This window comes from Pisolithus orientalis, assembly GCF_024613125.1.
Source record: "Pisolithus orientalis strain OTSU chromosome Unknown F5J12scaffold_3, whole genome shotgun sequence".
NCBI lineage: Eukaryota > Fungi > Basidiomycota > Agaricomycetes > Boletales > Pisolithaceae > Pisolithus > Pisolithus orientalis.
This window is the reverse complement of record NW_026260784.1, coordinates 1,841,651-1,868,772: the sequence shown is the minus strand read 5'-3', so window position 1 is coordinate 1,868,772 and position 27,122 is coordinate 1,841,651. Positions and strand designations below refer to the sequence as shown.

General features: G+C 50.0%; 10 protein-coding genes across 10 annotated transcripts; 3 read left to right on the top strand and 7 right to left on the bottom strand.

Moving 5' to 3' along the window:
- Nucleotides 1-1,239: 1,239 nt before the first annotated feature.
- On the top strand, nucleotides 1,240-1,891 carry F5J12DRAFT_803686 (uncharacterized protein). Its single transcript, XM_051744468.1, has 3 exons — nucleotides 1,240-1,261; nucleotides 1,317-1,441; nucleotides 1,525-1,891. Exons 2-3 carry the CDS (start codon nucleotides 1,321-1,323, stop codon nucleotides 1,863-1,865), a joined length of 462 nt encoding a protein of 153 aa, XP_051604477.1. The 5' UTR covers nucleotides 1,240-1,261; nucleotides 1,317-1,320; the 3' UTR covers nucleotides 1,866-1,891.
- On the bottom strand, nucleotides 1,892-6,723 carry F5J12DRAFT_803682 (P-loop containing nucleoside triphosphate hydrolase protein). The gene is made up of 24 exons (XM_051744467.1): nucleotides 6,657-6,723; nucleotides 6,577-6,636; nucleotides 6,384-6,551; nucleotides 6,228-6,330; nucleotides 6,006-6,111; nucleotides 5,722-5,951; nucleotides 5,622-5,671; nucleotides 5,333-5,572; nucleotides 5,190-5,270; nucleotides 4,992-5,135; nucleotides 4,379-4,938; nucleotides 4,233-4,329; nucleotides 4,019-4,173; nucleotides 3,863-3,958; nucleotides 3,691-3,805; nucleotides 3,517-3,612; nucleotides 3,309-3,464; nucleotides 3,103-3,240; nucleotides 2,932-3,047; nucleotides 2,778-2,880; nucleotides 2,565-2,723; nucleotides 2,376-2,514; nucleotides 2,266-2,321; nucleotides 1,892-2,206 (listed from the first exon to the last, which is right to left on the bottom strand). Exons 1-24 carry the CDS (start codon nucleotides 6,684-6,686, stop codon nucleotides 2,051-2,053), a joined length of 3,354 nt encoding a protein of 1,117 aa, XP_051604476.1. The 5' UTR covers nucleotides 6,687-6,723; the 3' UTR covers nucleotides 1,892-2,050.
- A 220-nt stretch (nucleotides 6,724-6,943) lies between these two features.
- Nucleotides 6,944-8,564, top strand: F5J12DRAFT_313758 (uncharacterized protein). Its single transcript, XM_051738860.1, has 4 exons — nucleotides 6,944-7,204; nucleotides 7,258-7,845; nucleotides 7,899-7,971; nucleotides 8,023-8,564. Coding segments are annotated over exons 1-4 (981 nt in total). The 5' UTR covers nucleotides 6,944-7,202; the 3' UTR covers nucleotides 8,341-8,564.
- A 374-nt stretch (nucleotides 8,565-8,938) lies between these two features.
- Nucleotides 8,939-13,130, bottom strand: F5J12DRAFT_313766 (uncharacterized protein). The gene is made up of 15 exons (XM_051738861.1): nucleotides 12,896-13,130; nucleotides 12,788-12,833; nucleotides 11,951-12,730; nucleotides 11,648-11,890; nucleotides 11,486-11,600; nucleotides 11,306-11,429; nucleotides 11,100-11,258; nucleotides 10,926-11,051; nucleotides 10,755-10,868; nucleotides 10,604-10,699; nucleotides 10,465-10,554; nucleotides 9,761-10,414; nucleotides 9,570-9,708; nucleotides 9,420-9,521; nucleotides 8,939-9,362 (listed from the first exon to the last, which is right to left on the bottom strand). Exons 1-15 carry the CDS (start codon nucleotides 12,994-12,996, stop codon nucleotides 9,090-9,092), a joined length of 3,162 nt encoding a protein of 1,053 aa, XP_051604474.1. The 5' UTR covers nucleotides 12,997-13,130; the 3' UTR covers nucleotides 8,939-9,089.
- Nucleotides 13,131-13,295: 165 nt separating this feature from the next.
- F5J12DRAFT_955110 (Mur ligase) lies at nucleotides 13,296-14,857 on the bottom strand (the record flags this gene model as incomplete). The annotated part of the gene is made up of 2 exons (XM_051749858.1): nucleotides 14,160-14,857; nucleotides 13,296-14,134 (listed from the first exon to the last, which is right to left on the bottom strand). Exons 1-2 carry the CDS (start codon nucleotides 14,764-14,766, stop codon nucleotides 13,296-13,298), a joined length of 1,446 nt encoding a protein of 481 aa, XP_051604473.1. The 5' UTR covers nucleotides 14,767-14,857.
- On the top strand, nucleotides 14,567-17,210 carry F5J12DRAFT_313721 (uncharacterized protein). Its single transcript, XM_051738859.1, has 4 exons — nucleotides 14,567-15,027; nucleotides 15,081-16,346; nucleotides 16,412-16,556; nucleotides 16,613-17,210. Exons 1-4 carry the CDS (start codon nucleotides 15,001-15,003, stop codon nucleotides 17,167-17,169), a joined length of 1,995 nt encoding a protein of 664 aa, XP_051604472.1. The 5' UTR covers nucleotides 14,567-15,000; the 3' UTR covers nucleotides 17,170-17,210.
- Nucleotides 17,211-17,259: 49 nt separating this feature from the next.
- Nucleotides 17,260-18,511, bottom strand: F5J12DRAFT_713391 (S-adenosyl-L-methionine-dependent methyltransferase; the record flags this gene model as incomplete). The annotated part of the gene is made up of 9 exons (XM_051740830.1): nucleotides 17,260-17,422; nucleotides 17,506-17,561; nucleotides 17,621-17,661; nucleotides 17,723-17,788; nucleotides 17,893-17,956; nucleotides 18,041-18,079; nucleotides 18,144-18,276; nucleotides 18,388-18,405; nucleotides 18,465-18,511. The coding sequence occupies 9 exons, from the start codon at nucleotides 18,509-18,511 to the stop codon at nucleotides 17,260-17,262; spliced, it is 627 nt and encodes a 208-aa protein (XP_051604471.1).
- Nucleotides 18,512-19,166: 655 nt separating this feature from the next.
- On the bottom strand, nucleotides 19,167-21,647 carry F5J12DRAFT_713472 (glycoside hydrolase family 16 protein; the record flags this gene model as incomplete). Its single annotated transcript, XM_051740834.1, has 11 exons — nucleotides 19,167-19,257; nucleotides 19,322-19,466; nucleotides 19,521-19,548; nucleotides 19,604-20,199; nucleotides 20,249-20,279; nucleotides 20,336-20,358; nucleotides 20,409-20,507; nucleotides 20,563-20,638; nucleotides 20,695-20,728; nucleotides 20,790-21,361; nucleotides 21,420-21,647. 11 exons carry the CDS (start codon nucleotides 21,645-21,647, stop codon nucleotides 19,167-19,169), a joined length of 1,923 nt encoding a protein of 640 aa, XP_051604470.1.
- Nucleotides 21,648-21,761: 114 nt separating this feature from the next.
- On the bottom strand, nucleotides 21,762-23,412 carry F5J12DRAFT_803640 (uncharacterized protein). The gene is made up of 8 exons (XM_051744466.1): nucleotides 23,261-23,412; nucleotides 23,146-23,203; nucleotides 22,886-23,057; nucleotides 22,649-22,804; nucleotides 22,470-22,582; nucleotides 22,239-22,387; nucleotides 22,044-22,191; nucleotides 21,762-21,989 (listed from the first exon to the last, which is right to left on the bottom strand). Exons 1-8 carry the CDS (start codon nucleotides 23,322-23,324, stop codon nucleotides 21,818-21,820), a joined length of 1,032 nt encoding a protein of 343 aa, XP_051604469.1. The 5' UTR covers nucleotides 23,325-23,412; the 3' UTR covers nucleotides 21,762-21,817.
- Nucleotides 23,413-23,608: 196 nt separating this feature from the next.
- Nucleotides 23,609-27,090, bottom strand: F5J12DRAFT_803616 (fungal-specific transcription factor domain-containing protein). Its single transcript, XM_051744465.1, has 11 exons — nucleotides 26,718-27,090; nucleotides 26,526-26,539; nucleotides 26,311-26,449; nucleotides 25,505-26,257; nucleotides 25,278-25,447; nucleotides 25,078-25,171; nucleotides 24,562-25,009; nucleotides 24,369-24,499; nucleotides 24,271-24,310; nucleotides 24,116-24,212; nucleotides 23,609-24,065 (listed from the first exon to the last, which is right to left on the bottom strand). The coding sequence occupies exons 1-11, from the start codon at nucleotides 26,912-26,914 to the stop codon at nucleotides 24,019-24,021; spliced, it is 2,130 nt and encodes a 709-aa protein (XP_051604468.1). The 5' UTR covers nucleotides 26,915-27,090; the 3' UTR covers nucleotides 23,609-24,018.
- Between the last annotated feature and the right edge of the window lie 32 nt (nucleotides 27,091-27,122).

The following is a 27,122-nucleotide window of genomic DNA, read 5'->3' as shown; positions in this document are numbered from 1 at the left end:
CGCGTGCGCGCGCATTAGGAAGCGAATAAATGGTTTAAACCTGTTTAAATCCGTCACTGACTGGTCGTGACTGCGATTCCGTCATTCCCTGTCCCTCTGATGCATCATTCTCTGGAGCTCTCAAATTATTCAAGACGTTGTCATGCTAAAATGAATAGTAGCCCCACAGCCCCACCTGTACTGTTCGCATATGATGTGTCAACTAGCGACCAGAGGTAGTTAAGTATTGTAGGCAGTGGTTCGAAGGTTAGACTGCGAGATGAAGGGAATTGCGCGTACACGGCTCCTAAAAAATAGTGTGGTACAATATCTCGTTTCCACCGACGTTCAGGTAAGCATCATGTTACTATTTTTCGAATGTGGTCTTCGAGAACGATTTCACCTCCTGCATATTACTATGGTACTAGCCATTCTAGGGATGCTGGACGTTGGAGCTGTGCGGCTATATGGCTATGTATGTGGTGTACTCCTCCTCTTTCGCTTTCTGCCCTCTTGCAGCACCACGGACGCGCATCATGTGAGGTGTACGATATTTCTTAGTGAGAGTCCTGGTCAGGGAAATCAAGATGACAAGTTATGAGACATGGTAGTGTTGGAGATATAACCCCTGTGATTGCTTGGCTGTGTGCTTCCTTACCACTTGTTTCTTTCACTATTCCCTCAGTAGCTCATTGCATCTGAGGATACCTACAGTATCCTTCAATAGGTAAGTTCCTTTGTTCCTGGACGCTGCCAGGCCCCATGTCTGGGAAACTCTTTCGTCGTTTGAGATAGCACCGGCCCGCGCACTCCGGCTAGGGTATAGGAAGGTGACTGCGACTGCGATGAGGTTTGGATTGTGTCGCACACCACTACATGTATGGAACGGAATATGCTGAAACCCCGATGTGTTACGGATGGATGAATTTACGGGGCATGTACAAAATATCACAACCAGTCGCAGCGTACTCTTGTTTTGATGTACGTGGGCAACAGAGCAAACCTGTGACGGGAACTATCAACAAACTTGGTGATAGCATAATGGATTGTGTTTTGAGAATGTACATCTGTTTCACTGTAGCATCCAGGAGTGCCCGAAGGGTTTTTAATATAGCATAGCGACACGGACCAGGTCCGTGACCTAAAGGAAATAAAAACCCGCGCGAGCGCACTGTTGGAGCTTAAGGCCCTCCCCAGCTGAGGATTACATCACCTCATGACATCACCGTTCCACTGACCTCCGACAGCAAGAATATAAAGGCTGGTCGTTCAAAGCAATACTGTAACAAGCCGTCCAGTTCAAAACCACTTGGACTTTTTTATTCACTCAGTGACAGTATCATGACCAACGCACAGACAAAGCAACGTCATTCACTGGAAGGGAAAGATACCCTCCGCGCGACAGACTTTACGGACAAATCGTCCCAGTTCAACCAGGGTATTGTTGATGGTCGACCAGAGGGTAAGTGTTCGTGATAACATTCCTAAACCAAACCTTACATGTCTCTTTGTTTACCTGATGGGCGTTCGTGACGGTCCCCGCAGGTCGCCAGCCCCCACCCGCTAGTGTTGTGCTAGACACAGTCGTTGACCCTAACGCATCCACGGATGACCCAACGCTGCAGAATCCATCTGCATCGAGCACGCTGACCGGTGCAACTTCGAAGGACGTCTACCACGGGTTGGGAATGCCTGTGCAAGGAATGTCAAGCCAAGAAGCCCACCATGATGGTCAGCCAGGCAGGAAGCGCCGTCGAGAAGGAGTGGAACAATTCGGCCATGGAGAGATATATAACGCGCATAGGGAAACGGGGACGCGCAAAGTAGATGGGGAGAGTGAGAGACGATTCGTTGCGTCGAAAAACGAACTTCAGGGGGAGGTCTAGATATTTACCCTGTAACAAAGCAATTCAATTGCGTGCCCGCAGGGCTATGTATATGCTTGAGCTTTAAGATGTAACGACGATAAGATGCAGCTAAAACTGGTACCTTCACGTACTTGACCAATAATGTACCTAGTAGGGTTGAATATCATACGAATAAACACAAAGTTGAGGACATTCCGCTGCGTTTACGCGGAGGCGTTTCCAAATGCTAGAACTCCCTGTCCACGCTCAGGGTCGCTCATTCTGTGCACGCGCACAGTAGGACCGACAACCACGGATCCCATTTCTTGTGGTGTAATGAGAATATACTGCTTCTTATCCGAAGCATTCGCGGTGTCGATCTAAGGCAGTTTGGAATTTATTACAAAATTTTCGGAGCCGTCGAGGGCCAAGGACGTACCATCATACGCATACTGATGCGGCGGTTGACCGCGTCCATGAATACGTCGAACTCATCTAGGGGGCTTCGAGTTAACGAACTTTACACTTATGTGTGGGTAAGCCTTTTACCAAGACAACGAAGCGGGCAACCGATGGAGTCCCATAGAGACAACAGCAAACAAATGGTGGAGAATGACTTTTCGCCACCGCTAAGGGACCGAGGATCCTTGTCCCGCCCTTGAGTTGCAGCTTGGTCATCGGTTTGGACCTCAAGACAATCTCAGTAGGTCGCATTTGAGACAAAGGCTGCAACCTCACCTTGAGCTGCAACGTCTGGTTCACATGGTCGAACAAGACCTTGCCGTAGTAACCCCGGTTGGATAAATGGTACTGGAACACGAGCTTGCACCGCAGAGCAATGTGTCGGCGGAACTCATGCCACTTGTCCAACCTTAAGACAAGTGATTTCTTGATAGTCTGTAATAGAGTCATTGGCATCAGGGAAGACATAAATGGGACATGGCTACCAACGTTGTTGAGAGCGGCACAGGTACGGAGGTCATGTTCTGCGTTATCAAGGTCCGCCTTGGCTTTATTCACTTCGATTGACATTTCCTCGACACTCGCCCCTTGCCTACGCGACGGTGAGTTACATAAAGAACACTGGCAATACGTGCACACTCACCTGCGTTCGCGCTCCTTCAAAGCGGTTTGCACAGACTCAAGTTGACGCTGCACCACAGCCACTTTGCGAGGGTTTTCAACGGGGTCGCAGTACTCTCGGGCACGCGCTGTCCAGTCCTGTGGAATATGTGAGCAGCAAGAAGGGCCAAAGCTCTATGACCCTTATTCATACCGTGAACTCCTGTTGGAGTGTGTCAGCAACTGCTTCCAAATCTCTAACCGTCCGTTGTTCGTCCTCTAACTTCTTCGTATAGTGGTTTCGGTTCTTCTGTGCATCCAGCCGCTTAGTTACAGCTTCCTCGACGTTCGTCTGTACAAAGCACGATTAGAATATGCACGGTTACAGCATACAATGTCAATTAAGGGAGGAATCCATACCGTGATCTGTCCCCGAGTTTCTTCAAAATTTCGAATCTGTTTCTTAACCTGGTTCAATTCTGTCAATAACCCATTCTGTGTCTCGTTGATCGCCGTCTTCCGGCGAGCCAGGTCCTCGAACTGCTGAAGAATCAATTTCTTCTCTTCTTCTGCCTCCTAAAGAATACAACGTTCAAGGCAGGCCAATGCAGAAAAGAACGAAGCGGACTTCTTTGGCTGTCTGCAAGTGAGTAACGCCAGCGGGCATCTCCTCGTTGGCTTCGTCCTGGAGTTGTGAATGTGCAACCTTGAACTTTCGCAGATTCTCCAAGTGCCGCACGCTCCCTTTGCTGCAAGAAAGCTCGGTAAAGCCGGAGCGTAAAACGACCCACTTCCAACTTACGTCGAGTGTTCTGCTTTCTTGCGTGATCATATTATACATTTCCATCAGTCGCTTGCATTCAGCTGAAGCAGATTGATAGGTCGTTTCTGCGACCCTTAACTTCTCTTGCCAATCACTTGTGTCAAAGTCAGGGGACAGTCTCAGTGAGCACAGTCGAGTACTATCAGCTCACCGTAACTCCGTGGCATTATCGGTTGCGGTAAACAGCATCTGCCGCGGGTCTGCGTTCGCAATTCTATTCAGCTTGATCGATGAACCACCACCCTCGCTGTAATCATTAAGTAAATACAATTAGCCCGCGAAATCGTCACACCACCAAGCTGTTTACCTGTATCTTGTGACACGCATGAAATCGGCGGTCCAGGCTACCCCACTGCGCAGCCCCAGGAGGATATCATCACCGGCCTTCCGGTTGTGTCCAAGGATGGTCCGTTCGATGTTCGACTGGTTAATCAGGATACGAAGAACATATGGGTCGGATATCTACAGAGAACACCTTGAGATGAATACCATTACGCCATAGCTAGCCATAGACTGCTTACCTCCAATGCACGCAACACAGTGAGCACGTTAGCAGGAGGTTCACCAGAGCTGTAGTCAAATTCATCCCGCTCCGAGATGATGATATTGATATGGTGACTAAACGGATAATCAGTTGATTGTCTATTTGATAGACGGCGACACTCACTTCCTCGTCTGGTCAAACAATCGCTTCAGTTGAGGACGATCTCTCGGATCAGTACATGCAAAGGCGCTCATCAAAGTTCCGAGTTGCGACCGTAGCAACGGTGCCCACGTCTGATCTTTCAATCGGACATGCAAGCCCAAGGGACCTACTGGAGTGTCTCCGTGCCACCTCATCTGCTTAATCTGCTCAAGGATATTTTTCATATCCTTCCCATAAGGAGCCAGGACGTTATCCTGGCGGTCTTTGCACCGGTTGATCATTGTATTGCATTCCTGGATGCGCTCCTGGGCTTGTTTCATCTGGTTCTGTGCAGCCATCCCTTTTTGCTTGCAGTCATCCGTGGCTGTTAGCTTGGCACGTTTCTCGTCGCAGACCTTTCCGTGAGCCTGTTCGGCGGCGGCGACGGCTTGCTTGGCCTCTTCAAGGCGTCGGTTGAGTTCCTCACGTCTAGCCAGCGTATGTGTCTCCATACGGCGGGTCTCTTCAACGATTTTAATGTCATATTCCTGAATGGCTTTGTTCAGGCCGGTCAAACTAGCGCTCATGTCTCTTTCATCATTCTGCGGAAGTATATATACATAAGAACGCCAGGGCTCGAGATTTCCGAGCTCACCTTGAATTGGTTCAAGGAGTTTTTGTTGACTCGCATATTATCTTGCAATTCTTTGGCCTTCTGGTTCAGGTGGTCGATATTACCAAGATCAGCAAACTCTCGTTCAAGTCGTTCGACCTCGTCAGAGGCCGCCTTGAATTGGGCCTGCAATCAGGGTCGTATGAGTTAAAATATACACCAGGAAAGTTCGGCACTTACTTCCGCACCGTCAACTTTCTCTTGAATCTTTGGCAGACGCTGCTGTGCTCTTGCGACTTCCTGAAACTTTGCCTCCATTTCCTGTGATTGGGCATTTAAAGGTTATCTTACAAGTTCGCACGTAGGAAGATTGGGAAATCTACATGCTGTTTTGCGGCCACATGTGCCCATGCCAACTCTTTCTTGAGCTCGTCAGCCTTATGACGCTGTTCACGTGCTTTCGAAGCTTCTTCAAAGCGCACGGTGGCCTCCTTGAATGCTGCCCTGAGTTCAGGGAGAGCCTGTTTCTTCTGATGCAAGATCTTCCTAGTCTGGTTAACATGCGCCAGGCACAAATCGTATTCTTCGCTAAGCTGGCTCAGTTGGGTTCCGCGGAGGAAGAACTGGGGATGACAGTTAGTTGTTTATGGATGTATGCGGTGACGAACGCGCCTTGTATTTGTCAGATGGATGAGAAGCGCTCAAAAATTGACGCGCAGCATCTGGTGTGCTGGTCATTAGTCTGTACAAACAATCCAAGTACTTGACAAACCCTGAGTGAGGACATTCAACGGGTTGTCGACTTGAATGTTCATGTGGTCGCAAATCGCAGCCAGTTCATCCCTCTTGTCTGATATTTTCTTTCCATCCTTACTCTTAATTGACCAGGACGACGAACCCTGTCTAGTGAAGGTTCGCGTAATGACAATGCTTTTACCGTAATCCTTGGGCCTGTATGCCTCCTCGCCTTGGTTCTTGAGTGTGATGGTTACCTCTGCTTTGCTGTCGCGGTTTCGTCAACCGCCGGTGCCACGTAACTATTTAAGCGGTGCTCACTTTTGACCTTCACGAATGAAGGACTTGAGTCCAGATCCACGACCAGTTGAAATAGTCTTTCCGCCGAGAGCAATGGTGATTGCGGATAATACAGCGCTCTTGCCACCTATACACACATATGAGAGTGAATTTAGCCGACACAGACAACGTTGCTTACTCCCGTTATGACCTGCGGAATGAGGATGAATATCGCATTTGACAAGACCAGATATGTAGACGTACCAATGATGAAGTTTATCTGTGGTCCAAAAGTGAATCTCAAACGAGGATGGCACATGAAGTTCGCCATTTCAATGCACTCGATGATACCATGGTCCGCAATTCCCTGTGCTCCAGGGTGAGTGTGTCGTTCCCCAAACTTTAGTGCAGTACTCTTACCCCAACGACTTGACTCCTTGCCTCGAGACGCCGCCGAATGGCATCACCGTTCTCCTCTTCGAACCTCTTCTCGAACTCTTCGCCCTCTTCATTGACGTCACGAATGTCTATCTCTCCCTCGTCACTACTATTGCCTTCGTCCTTTGTTTTACCATTGACCTTTGGTTTCTTTTCCGGCGTTTGGGAGGTGAACTCCTCCAAGTTGCTGAACTTCACTATCTTGTATTCTGGCGCGCTTTGATGCCTGAGAGGACTGCGGGTCCTCATCATCACTGTCAACAGGCTACTCCTGCGCTTAGCCATGGTAAAGGGAGCGACGAAAGGGGGTTGCTGTGGGACGTCGACGCGCTCGGAGCCACGCGACGCGTCTCGCCAATGAATGTGACAACACCACCAAACAAAACGTGTCACGTGAGTGTTGTTCTGATGTGCTACACTAATAGTACTGAGTAGTGGCAGTATTAGTCCGTAGATCGGTGTATCCTATCGGTGTATCTGATTAGCAGCGGGACACGTTATTGGTTTACATAGCCGAAGTTCATAAAATATCCCAGGAATGTCTTTTTTTTTGTGATCTGAGTGTGGAGACGGTTGCAATTTGGATCCGTAGTCGACGGGTTGCAATACACAAAAAGTTCTTGTTTCGTTTCCATCTCGACTCCCTTGCCCTCCGACATCCTGACCCACTCGCTGCCTCGAAGCTGCCCTGCTGCTAGACTCAGAGGCTTCCGCTCCCTTGATATAAGTTATTAGCGTTTGTGTATCACACCCAGACGATCCCGTCTACGAGGCTGAGAGTCGCTGCAGGACAACGAGCTCATGTGCGTCAGACTTCACACTGACAGATGGTTCTGCTATCTCAACTGCATTCCAGGTACAGCGCACACAATAACGACGCAAGTCGTCAATCAGGTTTTGGAGCCGTTGGCTTGGGTTTTCTCAACGGTAACATAGATGACGATGAAGACGACACCAGTCCGACCCAGAGGCACCGCCCACCTATGACAGCGGCAACAGCACCCCGACAACCTGTCTCCCTTCCACTCGCTGCCCCTCGGCCAGGATACCCAGCACCCGTTTCGGCCCTCAAGATGCCTCCTTCCACTTCCCCAGAGTCATCCCGTCTCCCTCAAATGTCCCAAGTCCCTCAGGTATTATCTGCCACCCGTAGGCAGCCCGACATGGGTGCACCCCGCATGCCTCCCCCGATCTATCAGACACCTGCATTTCCAAGACCTGTCGTACCGAGCACCCCTCATCCGTTACAACCACCCATGACTCCCATCACCCCCGTGTTTGCCCGCCCTTCAAAGTCTCCTGCACCCCAAACGGATGTCAAGTTTGCTAGTGACGTAATCATACGCGGTAATTCAGAGGATAACCTCTTACCGAAGCGGGGTGAACGCGGTGATTATTTCTGGAGGAGATTTAGCGTGGTTGCCAAGGAGGAGAAGAGGCCCAGGTTCGTCGCTCTCTCATTTCGTTCCATGTCCACCCCTTATTTCCCCTTCTTAGTTCCTGGTTGGTTAAGACACAAAACGGTATAAGTCGGATGTCTCGTTGGGTCTGGCTTATTGCTTTCTTGATCGTACGCAAATTCCTACTTGAGAATGTGCTGCAAAACTGACCGTTCCTTCAGTTAGTGGGCATTGCCTTATTCGCTGCGTACGAGATCACTCACAAATCGACAACAACCACCCAACCGACGGCCGTCGGTGGCAAGGCCAGCGAGACTGCGGGACCAACATCTAAATCTGCTCCGGCAGCTACCCAGTCAACGTCTCTTCACGTCTCTCCCACGTACACGGTCGCACGCCGTGCAGCAGAGCCTCAGCCAACCCCCTTAGATGCTGTTTATGCTGTTTATCCGCTCTCAGGTCCCCCTCTCAATGGTCTGGTTCAAGCGAAGGTCCCACGACGCGCCAAGAAACATCGTCATCAATCCCTATATCATTAGGCTTTTATGCTGCCGCATATTTGTTTGGCAGTCCTGCTCATACGATACCAACCGTCGACCCAGCAAACTGCGTAATACCGATTGCATAACCTCGTCTTTTCGACTCTCGGGACCAATGTTAACAGCGTCCCGTCCTCTCCTTTGCATTGCCTCGATGCTAAACGCAGCTTGTATTTATCCTTTATACCATCACTTCACACTTATGTTGAGATACGCTTTATTCCCGCTTCACGCTAACGCGCCATCGTCCTTTATGGTTGCCTTCGCCCTTACCCGTTTACGCTACCCAGATTCGTACGTCCATATCCTCAACCTCTTGGGCAAGCGACCTACCCGCGGTAGGATGAGTCCCTTTTTATTTTCTTTCGCTTCCTTATTGGCATCTCCTTCGATCCTCTGGGCTAGAGGGTGTTCTGAGGACATTCACAGCGTTCCGCTTCATTACTAATGCCCGTGCCATGTTTAACCGTAAGTACTCTGAATACAAAGGAATCAACTGCCGAATTGCTTTCGCTACATTCTACCTTATTGCATCGGACTTCGTGTGTTCTCGAAAAACAATCCACCCCTGATTTCATTAGTGCAATACAATATACCCGTTCATTAAAAGCGCAAATTAGTGCATGTCCGGGATGCCATGTGTCAACGGCGGCGAAGGGAAACTAACGGATATCATCACAACAGAAAAGAAAGAAGGCGAAGGAAAGAAAAAAAGAGAAGAAAGCCGTCACCCTGTGGTTCAACTCCAGTCATCCCCGAAGTCTATTGGGGTACCTTCGTCGCGGCGAGGCCTTGACTTGACCTGAAACGTGCACGATATCGACTTCGCCCTCCGAAGAGATGACTTCCGCCTCCACCTCTTCGCTCTTTCGCCCCTTTGCCCCCTCCTCTTTAACTGCCTTCCCGGCCTTCCATGTATCCGACAACTGAGTGATTCGAGCGACGAGGTCATCTCGAAACTTGGGAACTTCTTGATCTTGCCAAATAGCCCTGCGTTCAGAGCTGGGTATAGTTCCTTTGGTCTGTGGGCACAGAACAAGTCAATGATAAATCACAATAGAAAGACTGTACAAGCATACAGTCGTGATCAGGCGGAAATAATGTTCCGGGTTATTCATAAAGACTTTAGTTAAATGAAGGAGGTATACTCCGCAATCCCACGTGTTGGGTTGAACTGGGACCTAGAACAGAAATAAGGACTTCCCCTGGCTCAGGATGAATGGTCTGACCTGGACTTGCTTTCCAATAGAGTCGCGTACTTCATCAAAACCCCTCTTATCTTTTGCTTCCCTGCTGAGATAGAACTTCAAGACTTTCACGACCTGCGTATGCCTAGACCCAAGCGAATCGAGAGTAAAAATGTAAGTCCTGATCACCATTCAGCACGAATATCTGGTAAGATTCATAAAGAAACTCATACTGGGACGGGCGCTGTGAAGCCTCTGGTGGTTCTTCTTTCAACATATTGACCACTTCATCCTCTTGACGTTTGTCGTTCTCCTCCTCACTATCTAGAATGACGACAGACTCATCAGCAGCGATGATCTTTTTTCCCTCTTTCTTGGATGATAGGGGCCCATAGAACCTGGAAGCGGGAATGCCGGATTGTCGTTCGGGAAATCGGTCAGACGAGCTAGGAGAGGGCAATAAGGGTGGTCCAATGGAAGACTCGACAACATCCACGTCCATAGCATCTCCATGAGTTGGAGAAGTTGGGTACGTCAATTCGCTAAGCGCGCTGGACCCAGAAGGCGGTTTTGCTAGCTTGGAGTCAGAACAGGCTAGGTTGAAGGGTGCACCATTTGTATCTTCCATGTCGACGTCGTGGGTCACGCTTGGCGTTGTAGGTCGGGTGGCTGCCTTCAATGACAATCCGCCATCGTCTTCTTGCATGCTAGATGTTGACGATCCCTGAGCCTCAGACCGAGACTCAGGGGGACCTGTCTTAAAATCAACCTTGGCCCGCCCCTTCTTCCGATTGCGCGTCAGTCGAGCCTGTGTTGCTGGAGGCGCTACGAGGGGTGGTTCCAATACATGACCTGGTTCGTATATAATAGCGAAGTACCAGTGCAAACTGAGGGACATTATGTAGTGTGTAAGGAGCAGCGAGGAAGGACGACTTACTTTTCGTTAATAGGTACGACGATGTATTTCTTCGAGAATAAGTCAACTTTAGAGGTCCACTTCCTCACACTTTGGTATCCTTCTTCGATACTGCATGAAATAAGCACTCTGTAACGTAAAACGTGATAGACTGACGTACTTCTTCGTGTTGAGTTTCTTGTAGAAAAACGAGCTGAAGACGTGTATTTGATCCGCAAGCAACGGATCCCTCTCTCGAAGCTCATTAAGCCAAAGCCTATAGAACTTTGTCAGCTTCAAGACGTACTGCGTAGTCCGCGAGGACGCCTTACTTCAGCCCGAACTCAATGAGGGTATCATTTAAATATTCTTCAGGCTCTAAACGCTTCAAGTCGCTGCGCATAATGTTAAGCGCCCCAGGCCCACCAGGGGGGTACATCAGGATTCTTCGAGGGCATATAATCGTAAATACTTGTGGGAGCGAGAAGAGAAGAGCTACTTACAGTTCATCTTGTTCCACAGCGGATTGAGGAGGTGCAGGTACCGGCGTCACCTTGGCGCTCTGAGTCACAGATTGGCGCCCAGAGCGACGAAGTTCACCTTGACTTGCTTTAGATTCTGGCGGCTTCCTACATGCAAGTCGTAGGGGAATCCGGAACGTACTGCGAGACACTCACACACTACAAGCTGAGATTCTCGCTTTGGCAGAAGATGAACTCGGCGTCGAAGAGCGCCCCGATAGCTGTGTTGTTTCACGCCTCCCACGCTTTGAAACCTGAGCGTCCATGTCTGCAAATTTTTTGCTTGTATCCCAAAGACCGGACGCTGCGATGGGCCTGTGAAAGGTGAGTTGGAAACATTAGGTGTCTTCAATGTTCCCTACCTTACGACCTCGCAGTGGCAGACATTCTTCAGATAACTGGCAAACCTTTGGTATGCCGTATGGTCCCAGCCAGCGAGGTGAGTTGAGAAAACCAGAGTCAACACCTCACGCTGTCGCGACCCTCCTTCGGTACAGGAACGATCAACATATAGCTTGTTTCCACTAAAACCGGCAACACACCTCCCTCAAACTGACCACGAAACTCGGCCTCCCAGCGCTTCCACCAGTCCCCTTTAGTAGTGCTAAACTGTATTACGGGGTTTCCTTCGAGAGGACTCTCTTTGTCATTGGTAACCTTGATAACTTTCAACATAAAACTCCGAAGAAAGACACCCGCATTACCTCGGCCTTCACAACTTGTCTGTCAAGCTTGATCTCGATTTTGCGAGGCGGTCGTCCGAAGACAACACACAACAACTTGCCACGGTCTCTATAAGTGAGTTCGTCGGGCACCTCGCCCTCCCGCCGAAATTCTCGGCGACCTAGGTACCAAACTTCAAGAGGAAGAGATACGTCTATATCCTTCTTTCTGGTATCCATCAGGCCTGAAGATGACGTCCCGACGCGATCCAAATTCTGAAAACCCTGGAAACCAGTAAGTATCCACCACTTTGTGCTGAGGATAATCATGAAGTCTACTCTTACCTCGTCCTTGCGCCGCATCCGATCTGCAATTCTGACACCACCGTTAGCTAGAGTCGTCAAGTCCCGGGCGGGCACATCGCTGTGAGGGCGAGCGGATTTCGAGGCTGCATGCCCTTCAAACATGATTCGAAGGCCATGAACCTTGCCGCTAGGAATAACCGGTGTTCTAGAAAAGGAGGTTTTTGGTTGATCAGAATGCCACGACGTAATCTCGTCGTCTGACTCCTCAGAAGCGGGCACTGGATCACGGATGTCTGTTTCCCGACGTTTTCCCTTGCCTCGCGAAGCCGTACATAACTTCCCTGGGGGGATCTCGAACGGATGTAATGGATGTTTGGGAGGCGGGTCCATCAGAATTGGGTCCGGAGATGATCGGTCGTTAGTGTTGCCAGCGATAGCAGCGCCAGGACGTGCCACAGGTTGCCCAATATCGCTAGTGTGCCCTTCCACAATCATTATCTCTCCGTCGTCCATTTGGGTATGCCTCCGCCGGACTGCAAAAGGGTGCCTAACCTCCTGAACTTCAGGCTCTGAGTCGTGAGCGTGGGAGAAAGCACGAGCAGATGAGGGACCATGTCCGTTGTTCGTAATACCAGGAAAGTAAGGGCTAGTGGTTGGAAGGACATAGCCAGAATCTAATTTCGGGCGCTTCGACGGACGCCGATCTATGGGACTTGGATTCCTGGCCGTACCCAGCACAGTCCGGGACGTTACTGGATTTCCCCTCGATTTACTGAGATCACTGGTAAAATGATAAGGGTTCCTGTTCCCGGCCGGTCGCTGCAAGTAAGAACATGAGCCAAGTGAATGCCAGAGGTGAGTCTTATACGAGCTCACGCTGCCTGGCATTTGTATTGGCGTAGGATTTTGTTTCCAAGGCGTGCTACACGAGCAGAATGACCAAGGTGAAGCTGAGAATGAGTAAACGTCAAAAAAATCACTTACCCATTGGTGGCGTCCCTGTAGTTGGATGGTCCGGCAATGGTCGTCCCATGCATCACACCCAGCTTGGCTCGTGCAGCTGGACCAATATCCGCACCAGTCATAGAGACAATCAAAATGCACACCGATCAAAGCCAAGGATATACGTGTCCACTCGCCAGGCCGTTTGCTCCCAAAATACAGCAGCCAGTGGTGGATTCAGGCGTGCAGCATGTGGATATGTTGACTTGTGAAGATGTCGACTTGTCTCATCATGGTTAGTCATCATCACTCGCAGGTCGACAAGTACGAGCGATACACCAGATACTCGTGCACTACTGGGAACAAAGCTTCTACTCAACTGCAATACAGAATACAGACGACATCGTTTGTTTGAATCGATAGATAACTGCAGGAACCGAATTTACACCAGGAAATTCGGCGCCTTGAGTTGCTCCATCAGGCGATAAAAGTCTGCTACCAAATACAAACTTCCAGCAAGTACTGCAAGGTGTTCTCCGCCCTCATCCCGGATTTTATTTGCTTGAAGTTCGGTCCACTCAAGAGCCCGCTGCAGCTGGTTATCTGCAGGATCATCGTCTTGCGTAGCCCACACATCTGCATTCGGGACGAGACCTGAGACGGCCGCTCGCAACGCCGAAGGCGCAACAGATTTGACCCACGGCATGCCGTCCGGAGGGTGAAATCGCAGCACGGCGACGCTTACTGTCACAGGTTTGCTTGTTCGGCAGCGTGGTGGCAGCAGCGGGAACAGGGTCTGCTCAGGTGTTTTAGGCGGTGAATGGGAGAGTGCGAGGATATACGTGATGTGTAGCGTCCGTGAGAGTGACGGGATGTGCGTAGTGAGATTAGATATGTAAGAAGCGAGTGCTTCTGAAGAAGCAGGGTTGTGAGCTCCGTCGACGAGTAAGACCAAAGGATCCCCGATTGATCCTGGTGTGACAGGACGAGGCATGGTATGGAAGGATAGTCTTCCTGGCCATGAAGCACACTCAATCCCTGCACGAACGGTCTCCGGGGTGATCGCATGTATTAGTTCTGGTAAAACTGCTGCACAGGACGAGTCCCTTAACAGGAGTGAGATAACAGTCAAAGCCAGTGATAAATTATAGGAGTTGATGTGTTCCGTGTAGCGGCAGCGTGGCGCGGATCGGAGAACCGAAGGCATCCGATGTAAATTCGACATTTTGTCCACGCGGCGGGATGAACGGCGACGACGAAAGCGAAATGGATAAATCATCGCTCCCAACAGATTTTACTGGTATACTGCGAACGAAAGTTCCGCCATGTTGAAGGACAACCTCCTCTGCAACTGATCCAACCGAAGAATCTCTCTGGTGACCCAAAATGAAGGGTTTTCCCTGCCGTGCGATGGCAGCCTTCTCCCGGGTGATCAGGTCGACAGTTGCTCCGAGGAATGCTTGATGATCCAGATCTACGGCGGTCAAGGCAGAGACCAAGATACATTCGTCCGGTATAACATTTGTTGCGTCCAGTCGACCACCCATACCAACCTCCACGATTGCAATGTCGACTGCCGCTCTCTCGAAGACCAATAGCGCAGTCACGGTCAACAACTCGAAACTACTGGCCCTGGCATCGATCTGCTCGTTGGCTTGCTCGACTTGTGTTCTACATTCGTGATATAGTTCCAGGGTGACAGGGTCATCATTGATAGTAATGCAGTCGTAAATAGATATGAGGTGGGGGCTGTTGAATTTGCCGACCTTGAAGGACGAGGCCCGAAGAATGGATGCAAGCAAGCACGCCACACTACCCTTTCCGTTGGTCCCTGCAACATGTATTGAGGGTCGCTTATACGAAAATTGAGAGGCCAAACGGCGAACGCGTTCCAGGGTGAGATCGATGGTCATCTAGCTCGTTCCACTCGACACCGCGGTGAAACGCTGAGATAAATTTCTGGTCACGTGAGCAGCACTCCAGCCATAGCTGTGGAATGATCATTTCATCGGAGTGCCCTGTTATGTTTTGGCTGGTCAACCCAAATTATAAAACAGTTTCCTTCAAGGTGCAGGGTTTACTGCAAGTCGACTCCATATTCCTTACTGGTCCACATCCTTGGCTGAGAGTTGCCGGAACTATTCAAAATGCCCGTACTCGATGAGGCGGTCAAGGTAGGACTCCCTGACTGGCTTGGGTTTTACGTTCTCAATCGAGTTCCTTATAGACCGCCATCGACGAACTTGCGAGTGGCTCAGTGCAAGCAGTTTCCACCCTCACGCTTATGGTCCTACGGGATAAATGCTCCTTTGTCCAGTTTCAGTGGATCGCCACAGCATTCTATGAGATTCTCAATTCTGGGCGTCTGCAGAGCGCAAAGGAAGAAAATGCCAAGGACCAAAGTGTTCATCCGACCTTACAGGTTATGGCGCTCAGAAGTTTGGCTTGCATCGTCCCCGAGGGGGCCTTGGAGGAGGCTGAAGCAAAAGAAACTTGTGATGCGCTGCTGATCCATTGGCCTTCCATCCTTGAATGGATTTTGTATCTCAAGAGCGACTACGTCGATCGAAGCTGCATCGATGTCGCGTTTCGTGTGCGTGCGAAACGATCCATAGTCGACTTCATCGGCCTTATCCTTCACGCCGATCTACGTCCGATCGTCCCGACAATGTTTCATTCACCTGGCCTCCTTTACACGCTTACCTCTCTGTGGCGCCTGGAGGTGGAAGACCCCATTTTCAGCTGTTGCAACGATGGTAAAGATGAGATGGCCCCCGTATACTGCACGCCAGGCATCTTGGACTGCTGGCAGGCTATCTTCATGCACACCGAAGGTTGGAGTTGGGATGATCTTGTTGCCCTGTTTGATAACGACGGAGCCTTGCTTGCATCAACTGCGCTGGCTCACCTTAGGCACGACATCACACAGGTCCCCATGGATTACGACCGCGTCATCTGCGACATCCATTTGATGACCACTTTCTCTATTAAAGAATCTGTCTGTATGGGCCTGCTTAAGCAGGGTTCTATGCAGACCGTGGTGTCTCTGATGTTCTCTCTCGCCCGCTCTAATGAACTCCCCTCCGACGCTCCTCCTCTTGTGACAAAGGCATTGTCCTATGCCTGTTGGTATATTCGCTCATACGTGGAAGGTGGAGATGGGTTGACATGGATTACACAAGTGATCAAAGCCGGACTCTTGGAGGCGCTTCTCCTCGTCGAGCCCTGGATGAAATACCTGCCGGACCCGGATGATTGGGAACCATTGCAAGAGCTTTATGGGGAGATTTTCCCAAAATACTCCATACACCGCCCCGTGCTAGAGTTATTGTCCAAGGCTCACAAGGACATTGAAGCCTCCGGTTTGCCTGAAAAACTGCAGAAGGATACACTGGTGTCGGTGGCATGGGGAGATTTCGATGGTGCTCTTCGTTCAAGGTTGCCACTCCTGACCAAAGACGGTACAATTGACTACTGGTGTCAAAACGTCAAGGTGATCTCATCATATACTGGTATATTCTGGGCTATTGACCAAATCGTAATCGCGTCACTGCTTAGTGCGGTAAATCGCGACCCGCTGCGGAGTTTAAACAGTGCACGGGTTGCCTCCAGGTTTACTACTGCAGCAAGGAATGCCAAAGCCTCGATTGGAAATATGGGGGACACCAAAATTATTGCCATACCATCCAGAAGCGACGTGCTCGTGAGTCTACATGCTTTCTGCGACATGTCATCTTCCCTGACTGCAACCGGTCCTAGATGGTGCTATCACTCACATGTCTTCAAAGGACTATCGCCTCTTTGACGCCGTTATTCTTAGTGATCTCGCCTGGCTCCGGCCAAGAGTCCAAGCACTGATAGCTGCACACCCGGGTATTCTCATTTCCATTCACTCTGACTACACGGAGTGGCCATCACACCACACTATCGAACCTTTGCCAGAAACAGCTCAGCCGCCAACCTGCGGTTGCGACATGTTTCTGCATTCCAAATGGTGTGACATGGTTGAACTGGCGCGCAGGTCAACATCGCCTCGCGTCCTCATCCGTTCTTTCATTCCCTGTGGAATATACCCCAAGGTTAAGCTCCAAGTCAGGTCGATCGAAACGATGGGCTTGGACGATAGGAGCATCAGTTCGGTCGATACCGACAATACGTTTGAACACGTGTACGAGTGCTCAAATGTTGGGTTGAGCTTTATGGACGGCGCGTTCCCGGAGGTAAACAAAAAGGAGAGGGAATTGTTATCTCCAGAAGGAACTGCAAGAGGGACACCGAGTACTTCGGCTCCTGCATGTAGTTCATGTGCTGCATAGGTCTCAACGTAGGCTTCAATGGACCTACGATACGACGTTCTAAATGTTGGTGGTGTACACGATATGCACATATGTAATATGACTAGATTCCTAACTCCCCTTCCGAAGAACATACATAAAGTAATGAAACGCTTCCCCCAGTGTCTTGATTTCCAACTTCGTGTTTGGAGCATGTTCGCCCATCAAAAACCGCTTTCGGAAGTGGGGTTGGCCGAACGTGATGTAGATAAAAGACCCAGTTGTCCGCAGAACCCTGGGTAGCAGGCAGGCCGCAGCATGACATGGCAGTGTTAGTTCCTCTGTCCTCCAAAACGTAATGCGGTGGGAGATCTTTACCGCAGCACTCCCGATACCTCTGCTACGCAATCTTTGACAACTTGCTCGGGTGGATTCTGTGTGAGGGTCAGAACAACCGTGCCCGCTCAGGTACACCTATGGTTGAGAAACCTACCCAGACATCGGTGGAGGACGTCATCATGGCATCCATGGTGCCTGACAAAGGATTGGATTTTCCAAGGTAATCACAAAGCATATGCGGAGAGTACGGAAATACCTTTGTCAATGGCAACATCAAAGGAAGAGTCGGGAAACGTCAGCGAACGCACGTCCATTTCGAACCCTTTGTCGGTCATAGTCATCAACATGAAGAAGACATTCACCGGTACCGTTTTTTCGTGAGCAAAGGAGAGGTCATTGAAGTTAATGATTGAAAATGATCCTCACATTGCATTTCAGGCCTTGTTTCGCTATTTCTTTCCTGCATCTTCTCGATCACGACGGCAGAATACTTATGAGGTTGGGATATCCGGCACAATCAGTTATTAGTTCTCGGATCCAGAAATGAACGGCTCAAGCTTAAACGGGTACTAACATCCACATTAACAATGTTCTTGTACCCATCATCCCACATCTATGCATGATCCCCTTCGTCAGTCGACTATCGAGAACAGACCACGGATGCATAATACACGCACATCTTCTGAAAACCTAGAATTTCCACACCCCAGCATCAGTATTCTCGCTGACTTATCCGGGATAAGGGTGCGAATGTCGTCCGCAAGATCTGCGTAGGATTTAAACCAGTCGAATGTGTCATTTGGAGTTGCACTGAGGCAACAAGTGGTCGCCGTCACGTTTATTCCGTTTTCATTTTATTTTCGAAAGAGTAATCCCAATGTTAGTCGCCTAAGAGGCGTGTTTTGTAGCCATAACACTCACTCCGAATATCTTGAATTCCTATGCTCCGCCGGATCTGATTACGATGTGATCGGGGTTGACGAGTGTGGAGTACTCACCAGTACTCTTGTGTACCATATTCCCGGTTGTTCTGGGGAAGTGTCATTACGAAGATGCGGTGATAAATTAGAAACCGATACTACTTGACTTCAAGGTCACCTGCGAGACTGCCGAAATGGATTGAAGTACTAAATCGCGGTCTCGTCTTCGGACCACCGGAACCGTGTGGCACTTCTAAGTCTTTCATAACGAGCTCGTAGTAAACATACAGTAAAAGAGTGTCTACGGTATGTACATATGCACAGTGGCTCGAACGTGTTCCGCATACCAAATATGCATGCAGTCCAAGCCCGTCGGAAAGCCCCACCCACCTTACGATTGACTAGGCTGGGAAGACGTAACGTGTGTGTATGTGTAAATTGTTCTAGTAACTCGAGTTGCATCGCTTTGCAACTCGTCAACTAAGTGTCGTGGTACTTGCAAGGTCCAGTATTTAAGGATCCCCAGATTCTGCAAGTGACTGCTGCAAGGAAATGAGTGAAGAGTAGGAGTGATGGCAATCCGGCAGATTTTCGATCGGTAGATGGAAAGAAAGGAAAGGAGGATCTGGCCGATAATAAAAAATCGTACAGTATGCAAGAAATGTCCCTCAAAATGTGCGAGCATGAAAGGATGTAGGGTGATAAACAACACAACACAAGCAACCGAAGAATCGGATAGATAGTGGGCTGCGGCAGTAGGAGAACGGTGCAAGCGAGTGGTCAACACGAGTCGGTCAGGCGATTTTGAGGGAAGCTGTATCCGGCTTGAGCCCACGTCGTGATATTCGGATTTGAGTATGCATTGAGGTGCCTACGTCAACATCGAATTCAGCAGGGGTTCAAAGGGGATAAAAATGGTTGTGGTATGAACTTACGCGTTGATATAGTCTGCAGTAGGATAGCTTGGAGGATCGCAGCCAATGGCGTTCTTGAGTCCTTCTCGTTGATATACGCGAACGTAATCAATATACATTGTAACAGGGAATTGAAGGTGCATGAAGTCCTGTTCCTGGAACGATGCTGAAAGACAGTCAGATGCGCCCGATATCATAAGTGAGAATAAACCAGACGCACGCGCCATGCCCAGGTTGAAGATTATGTACTACACGAAGTAGTGTGCGTCAGCACCTAAACCATAACACTCCCACCCTACTCACCATCGGTTCCTCTGGAATTAGTCGGGCACTAATCTGCACAGTCGAGTCTGCTCCAATCGAGTTCGGAGTGATCTTCCACGTTTGGGCACTCTCACTATACCACGTGACATAGCCCGAAGCGCGATTACTTGGATTTGACCACCATTCGAACCCATAGGTGGCGTAGCCCTGTCCAGCGTAGTTCTGACTATCAATGTACGTCAAGGCAGACGCCGCCTGCTGATAGGGGCCACCGGTGTATGTGTTGAATTGAGTTATGGCAGTGTCGTTGATCGAAGTAGCAGGCGAAGCGTTGTTGAATTGGTACTGATAGTTATACGGTGCCGTCTGGAAGCTCTGAGATACCTGGCCCTGGAAGACAGAGACGTCGACTTGGGTTTCAAGGATATCAATTTCGGGCACTCCACGGCCAACCGACACACTCGGTCCAGGATGATCACCACCTGGGCATGTACACGAGGATAGACGTTGACCAGGCTGGTAGCTCAATGGCCCACCGCCGAGTCCCCCAGTAGCAGCTGCTGCAGGAACACCATTTTGAGTTTGGTTCGGAAGCGTTCCCACGTCGCACGAAGTATAGCTGTAAGGCCAAGTACCTTCATAACAAATGAGTTGAATATCAAAAGAGATTAAGATGCCACGCACCCTCTGTTGTCCCACCGTATCCTGCGCGACCCTAATGAAAGGAAAGGAAAGTTACAGAGGACTACATCTCCCTTGTAGACGACTCACCAAGTTGCCCATCGTCCACGCACCTGTTCCATAAAATGAGCAGGATGAAACTGAAGAACGACGATAGACTTACCAGGCCACAAACCTGGGGCAAGAGGGCTTCCCGGCATGCTCATGCTGACCTCGATATAACCCGTCGTGAAACAAAACTTGTTCCACGATGTCAGCATGCCTGGACTTCACATCAATCTTCTCATCTTGGAGTGTTGTTGATGGCGAGTACGTACCACTGACGAAATTTAAGTTGTTTTTGGGTTCCTCGGTCATCGTGATCATCAGCTTCCCATTCTGAGTCGTGACAGCCTTGAACCATCAATGAGTGATGACGAGTGGACTTTACAGGAAAGGTAAAGACGCACTGATGGATAATACCACTCCAAGTCACCCGTAGGCCTGACAAAGAGCAAACCTTTCACTGCTGCACGTGCCTGACCACCCAGCTCAAATGACTTACCAGTAATGCAGGTTTTCCGCCTCCCAGAACGGATCATCACCAGGCCAGAACGTGCGCCCATCGGTGTTGAATTCATCACTGAATACGAGCTGATACGTATTACCATCACTACCCGTCCGATATAGTGCTGACGATGGGGTATCAGCATCGATCAAGCTAGGCAGCCCAGGTAGGGAGGGAACCTGTCCCGTTACGTTGATTCCTCCCAAGTTGAAACCAGAAGTCGTCGGACTCTTTGTCGAGAAATAGTGTATTATCGGATACCCAGCGAATAGCGTTATAAGACCGACGACGAGGACGAACAAAGTGCCGACATTGGCCCAACCACGTAGGGACCATAAGGTAAAGGAGTTATCGAGGGCTGCATCTTGTACTGGATCAGGATTGTGCAAAGCGTCGTCGAGGTCTGGGTCCTTTGTGTCCCAGGCAAAAGGGGGCACTGTTGACGAGTTTCCTGCTACACTACTGTTGGGCATTTTCTCGCCTCCTGTTACAGATGACACCTCGGAAGGGGCGGCGCTGAACCGCGAGCCATTGTTGAATGCGCCCTCGCGCACTGAGGATGGATTATACTATTTTTTTCTTGCTGTCAACGGGAGTGAGGCCTTCAGGAGGAAGTGTTGTACTGACTGAGTAGGGACCATATCCAGCACCAATCACACCACTCGCGACACCCTGTGCAATCGCGCCTCTTCCGGTCTGCATCTGTACGCTACCTCGTGAGGATGACCTCCCAGGAGGTCTCGATGTGTTGTAGGATGGATGTGAGTTGTGCATGTTCGACGGTGCCTGAGGGCTCTGAGGAACTGCGTAGTAATCTTGAGCGCTGGGTGGCGGACGACGTTGTTGAGGTTGCATGGACCTGGCTGGGAGTGAGGAGGCACTGGAACGACCGCCTCTGCCACGCACGACGACGACCCACACAGAAACTTACAGGCGGCACAGCCCAGCTGCCAAGTAGCCGCACCTTGGCCTATCCTCTTTCTCACGGTCTGATATCACTACACTACATTGATACACTCTAGTAACTACATGTTCATCCTAACTACGGTGCCGCTCCCTGAGTTGCCATCGAAGACGAAAAAGTTGGCTATTGGTGCCTCGCGCGCAGCAAGCGCTTTTAGAATGTCCTGTGCCAACAGCCCCCCTACCACCGCACAGACAGGCGAAAATTCATGCGAGGCAGACCTGCAAACAGATCTGTACATGGCATTAGCGTCCCTGTCTTGGCCACGATTAAACAAAACCCCGTACTCGATCAATTCCGAGGGCATGGTGGGGAGGACTTGCGAGTTCACCTCAGCCTCTGCTAACATTGCATTGGCGATAGAGAGTAGTTCCGGAGTGGCGTCAACACCGTCAGGGACTTTCCCGTCTTTCGTTTTTTGGTACTCCCAAAGTGCTGGAGGGAACTCAGCCGGGAAACAATCTACACTATGGTGTACGTACCTAGTATAGCGTACACAGCAGCTGGATTGAGCTCCTTGGTCTGCCTCTTTGTCAGACCTGACCATCGATGCCGCAGCGCCATGTGCAGGGGTGAATATATTTGGCTGGTTTTCACACTCCTCGGCCCGTCACCCTGCGCTGAACGATCACTGCCACGTGTATGGTTGGAGTGGAAACCGCAGTAAGCACATCGCCGCCCGAGCGAACCTAGTCCGGAAAGAGGCTACTTACGGTGCAATGTAATCATGCTTAAGCAAGTCACAAAATATGTATCCCAATAGACCGAATGTCCCCCCGGCATAGAAGGGCTTGCCGAATCGTCGGCAGACTTCATTTATCCGGATCTCCAGTGCCATTGACGTCAGCTTCCATTTCTACACCGGACGGCATCCATTAAGCAACTCACTCACCAATCCTTCACAGTGCCAATCTGTCACGCACACCAGGTCAACACTCATGACTAATGCATCCAGCGATTCCCGTTCCAAAAGGGTGTGGTGCTTCATCGTTTGTACTGTCACCAACGGGTTGAGGCTCTCTATCCGCGCCTTGGCAGCTTCGACTTTCTGTCGTATGGCGTTACCGCAAGTATGACCACATTGGCGAATGTGAAAAGCGGAAGGCTAGTGGTGAATTGTAACACACACCTTCTTTCCGACGTCCTCTTCCCGGAAGAAAAATCCAGCTCCAAGGTCCTCGTCCGTGACTTCGTCCGAATCAACGAGAACGAGCTTCCCAATTCCAGCAAGGACAATATTCTTGATAGCTTCCGTCGCTGTCCCACGTAGCCGCACGATCAGAATGGTGGCATTTCGCATCCTGCGGGTAATAGTATTCAATTCCAGTTAGTGGGTAGATTCCGAAGGGCTTAGCGAGAACCAGGAGTAGGTGTCGAGTAGAAACTCACCGTTGTTGCGCCTCGAGTCCCCATAAACGTATCTGCCGATCATACACCGCAGCCTCATCTACAACACTTATTAGCAACACAGTAGAGAGCAAAAGCTTTGACGAAGAAACCTTACCTTCAGTGATCTGCACAGGGTTACCTTTAGCCCCGCCCTCGGGCACTGTGTCGGAAAACGACATCGTTATTCTGTAGTAAAATGGCCAGTATAAGTCGTTCAGCGGCCTGATGGGGTCACCTTAAAGAGTTGATCGAAAGCGGGCTCAGGTGCGTGGGCGGTGGCAGTGCCAGGCATCATAACAGCAGTATTTCCAATTCCGAGAGTCAACAGACGGAGCAAGTACTAATATAACAACCCTTCAATTACGATGTTTATATACCACAGAGAGAACGATTGCTATGCACAAGCCATCTTTAGACCGTGAACCACGCATCTAACGCACATCATCCCACGTCTAACCACAATGCACAGTGAGGATGTGCCATTACCGAGAACTACGGGAACTATGGATACATAGGCATGAACAGATTAATAAGCTCGAGGAAGGTCCTTGGTTACTTCGTCGCCCAGTTGAGCTGTCGGCGATGGCAAACGGAAAGGGGACACAAGGAAGAGAACCACATGATAGCGAAACACCAGAATTTTAAATGAGGACAGGAACAGTAATATAAGCCAATAATAACGGATCTGAAGTTGAACGTATCAAATAGGATACTGACCACAAGAAGAAGAAGGGTTTGACATTAGGACGCCACGCATAAAGGTGTTATCACTAAGGGAATTATCCAGTTATCTGGCGCTCTCTCCCGGATTCAGGTCGTCCTCGAGCCTGTGGCAACGTATCAACGCAAAGATTCAACTTTCGCAGAGAAGACTCACATGTAGTTCCTCTCAATCTCCGACAGGATCGATAAGAAATCCACTTCAACATAGAGATTAGGAGGGAAACAAAAAGAGGCAAGGCAGACTCACGTAGGTATGCGTGGGCTCGTTCAGCAGATGCAGGTGCTGAATCCGCCTTCCCAACCGCATCGAGTAACGTCGACGCTACAAACCGCACTTTATGAACCTGCAAGTGTCTAAATGAGACACGCTAGCAGCAAGGAATACGAGAAAATAGGACTAACCAATGAAGGACCGTTAGTCGCGATAGATTGAATGGGTATGCTTAGAACGGAGAAGATTCGTCAGAAAAGAGGTTTACACACCGGAAGAGCGAGCCTACCTATGGAGGATATTCAGTAAATCGCTCGCAACAGCTTCCCGGTCCTCCATCATCTGACGTTCATCAATGTTCCCATGCATAAAGGTAATAAGCTCGTCTCGGTACTGTTCGATCACAAATCGCACAAGTTGCTGTGATGGCCAGTCAAGTCAGCATCAATCCTACACAGCATCTCTGCAAACTTGACACTTACTTGCGTCACGTACAAATTTCCTTGTTGTACGAGGAAGGGGTTAAGTGCGTTTGCACGAGATGCTTTAGGATTGTCAAAGAAATCTTTGACCTCGCCTAACGTCGTCTGCCTGAATCCAGTCCCGTACTGGTATTCCCCGGCATCCAGTGTACCAACGCTATTCCCCCCTCTAACACTACTTCCAGTAGGAACGTAACCAGCGGGAAACTGCCTCTTCAACTGTAGTGGTTCAGGGACGTTCTCAAGAGTCTCGAGTATTCTTGTATGCAGGGATTCCACTTCCTCGAGACGAGCCGTAGCAAACTGACCATGTGGAGGTGAGCGCTTGTCGACACGTATTCGAACAAGGATATCCCCAAGTAATGCAAAGATCCGGGAAACATAGTTTAACCCCGAGATAATAGAGATTTTGCCTTGAGGTTGGGGGAGGTACGCATTACTCGTAATGCTACGGTACACATATGTGGGAGACAACTTCTGTAAATTGAACTGGGGAATACGTCGTGAGGTACGTACTATTCGTCATCGATTTCCCCTGGGAAGCGCACCGTACAGTCCTCGTCGCGGAAACACACTGGTCGTCCGAGAAGGATCGCCATTGATTTGTCAGCTGATGATAAAAACAACGTCAGATAATGGTTGGCTTCTGACACGGCGTGTTCATTCGCCGTGATAATGGGCGGGACAGGCAATATATATATGTATGTGATACGTACCACCAAAAAGCAACCAGAACGCCCTTCGTCGAACTTCCGATTCGATCGGATCAAGTCCCTCATACGATGCCTCCTCGTGCATGCGGAGCGTGACAGCGATGTGTGCCGCCTCACCGTAGGTCGCATGCTGCGTCGCGTCGACCCCCGAGCAAAAGTTGTAACAGCAATCACTTCCCAAAAGGTCACAACCAATGCCATTAGAATTACTTAAAAAGGGGATGACTCACAAGTATCGAATTACAACATGCGTCGATGATGGAGGGTCATACGATGCAACTGTGATGTGTCTACTTGCCTCGAAACATGTCCTTGCAAGCTTCTTCACCGTCGATCTATCTAGCGGCACATATGACCTAGGTACCTGTACGAGGGTAGATGCGACGGTTGACATGACGAGCGCAAAGAAGAGCGGGTCACGTTCCTCGCGATGCGCACGCAAGGCCGCCATGAACGAGGGCTTGTGTACGCACGGAGTCAGTGGGTACACGAAGTCAAAGAAGAGATCGATTATGAGAAAGATGATGTCTTGCGGTGCGATATCTTCGAGGCGGTGGGGTCTGCAGTAATATGAGAGTGGAGGAAGGATATTCGGTGAGAGCAAAGCGACTGGGGATGAGAGGTGATGCTGGTGGTGGGTGACATACTCCGCACTCAAGTGACTATCTGAGTGGTCGCTGGGAAACGATCCACCGTAGTGGCCCTGTGAAGGAAGCGAGACTACCGAGTGGAAGCAATCTGATGAGGTATCTGTAGAAGTAGAATGTTGAGATAATACGTTTGATGATGAAGACATGCAAGGTTCCCCAACAGCCAGCTGACCTTGGGCAACATAGGATGGGGTCACGTTGCGCTGAGATTGACTGGTGAGGGTTTGTGATAAAGGGGAAATGGATGGGTCTGAGGAGCTGTCATCCCGACATTGTGCAGAGACGCCCGAAGTTCCTCCGGTAGCTTGGGCTTGCTGCAATCTGCGCAGATAGCTGGGTGAAGCCTGAGTGTTCGGGTAAAGGTTACATACGTAGAACGTACGCACAGGTTTGGGGGGCCTCGTTTCTTAGGCTGGTAGTCATACGTGCATGGTATGCCCAGGGTCAAACAGTGTTTACAAGGTTGTTTCTGGTCTTGGGTATCTTTAGCACAGCGCACTTTGCGGGCTCTGCAAGCATCACAGCCTGAATGGAGATATGTATTTAACGAGGATTTTCCGAGGTTCGAGCGAGTTGACAGAGAGAAAGTGTCCTGACTTACTCTGTGATTGCCGCCTGTGGTGTCATAGGAAGACGCATGTCAGTACACCTGCAGATAAGAGGAAGACGGCAGAACAAATTGACATGACGACTAGACAGTCGGTGATTTAATAATATCAATACGTCGGGGGACGAGGAAACCAAAGACTGCGGAGATACATCGGACGACGTGGACAGACGCACAAGTACTCACCTGGCTTTGCTGTTCTTGACGGGTGGAGTGAGCCCGGGGGATGGTCCTGATTTGGACAACTTGGTCCCTCTTGCGATCGACATGGTCATCATATTCCGTCGACTGCTAGTGCTGTCTTCAGCTGCCGGAGGCTGGGTCCCAGTACGCGGGGAGTCCATAGAGTGTCTGTCTGATATTCGTCTGATTTCACCTCCCATGTTATCCTATAATCTTCAACGGATCTGTGGGACCGCCTTTTTTCTTCGCCCTTTGTTCTTTCCCAGATCCCTCCATGGATTTTATTTTCTTTCATTACATACTCAGCTGACTCCGTGTGCCTGGCGCCCCTTGGAGGGGTTTCTGGGCTCCGACTTCCGTTTCGGGTACCGCTCACGCCGGAGCCTAGCTGTCCCTGTGGCACGTAGC

Coding starts and splice junctions, on each gene's coding strand:
- F5J12DRAFT_803686 (XM_051744468.1), top strand. CDS start 1,321: ATGACCAACGCACAGACAAAGCAACGTCATTCACTGGAAGGGAAAGAT. Junction 1,442..1,524: donor TGTTGATGGTCGACCAGAGG/GTAAGTGTTCGT, acceptor CGGTCCCCGCAG/GTCGCCAGCCCCCACCCGCT.
- F5J12DRAFT_803682 (XM_051744467.1), bottom strand. CDS start 6,686: ATGGCTAAGCGCAGGAGTAGCCTGTTGACA. Junction 5,573..5,621: donor ATCCATCTGACAAATACAAG/GCGCGTTCGTCA, acceptor TGTCATCCCCAG/TTCTTCCTCCGCGGAACCCA. Junction 3,613..3,690: donor AAGAAAGCAGAACACTCGAC/GTAAGTTGGAAG, acceptor CGGCACTTGGAG/AATCTGCGAAAGTTCAAGGT.
- F5J12DRAFT_313758 (XM_051738860.1), top strand. Junction 7,846..7,898: donor AAGGAGGAGAAGAGGCCCAG/GTTCGTCGCTCT, acceptor TCCCCTTCTTAG/TTCCTGGTTGGTTAAGACAC. Junction 7,972..8,022: donor GGCTTATTGCTTTCTTGATC/GTACGCAAATTC, acceptor CCGTTCCTTCAG/TTAGTGGGCATTGCCTTATT.
- F5J12DRAFT_313766 (XM_051738861.1), bottom strand. CDS start 12,996: ATGACTGGTGCGGATATTGGTCCAGCTGCACGAGCCAAGCTGGGTGTG. Junction 9,522..9,569: donor CTATTGGAAAGCAAGTCCAG/GTCAGACCATTC, acceptor TTTCTGTTCTAG/GTCCCAGTTCAACCCAACAC. Junction 9,363..9,419: donor ATTTCCGCCTGATCACGACT/GTATGCTTGTAC, acceptor CTGTGCCCACAG/ACCAAAGGAACTATACCCAG.
- F5J12DRAFT_313721 (XM_051738859.1), top strand. CDS start 15,001: ATGCCCGTACTCGATGAGGCGGTCAAG. Junction 16,347..16,411: donor ACTGGTGTCAAAACGTCAAG/GTGATCTCATCA, acceptor GTCACTGCTTAG/TGCGGTAAATCGCGACCCGC. Junction 16,557..16,612: donor CATCCAGAAGCGACGTGCTC/GTGAGTCTACAT, acceptor AACCGGTCCTAG/ATGGTGCTATCACTCACATG.
- F5J12DRAFT_803640 (XM_051744466.1), bottom strand. CDS start 23,324: ATGTCGTTTTCCGACACAGTGCCCGAGGGCGGGGCTAAAGGTAACCCT. Junction 22,805..22,885: donor AAGAGGACGTCGGAAAGAAG/GTGTGTGTTACA, acceptor GCCATACGACAG/AAAGTCGAAGCTGCCAAGGC. Junction 22,583..22,648: donor ATTGGCACTGTGAAGGATTG/GTGAGTGAGTTG, acceptor ATGGCACTGGAG/ATCCGGATAAATGAAGTCTG.
- F5J12DRAFT_803616 (XM_051744465.1), bottom strand. CDS start 26,914: ATGGGAGGTGAAATCAGACGAATATCAGACAGACACTCTATGGACTCC. Junction 25,172..25,277: donor GTTCTGGTTGCTTTTTGGTG/GTACGTATCACA, acceptor TTTTATCATCAG/CTGACAAATCAATGGCGATC. Junction 24,066..24,115: donor ACGAGCCCACGCATACCTAC/GTGAGTCTGCCT, acceptor TCTATGTTGAAG/TGGATTTCTTATCGATCCTG.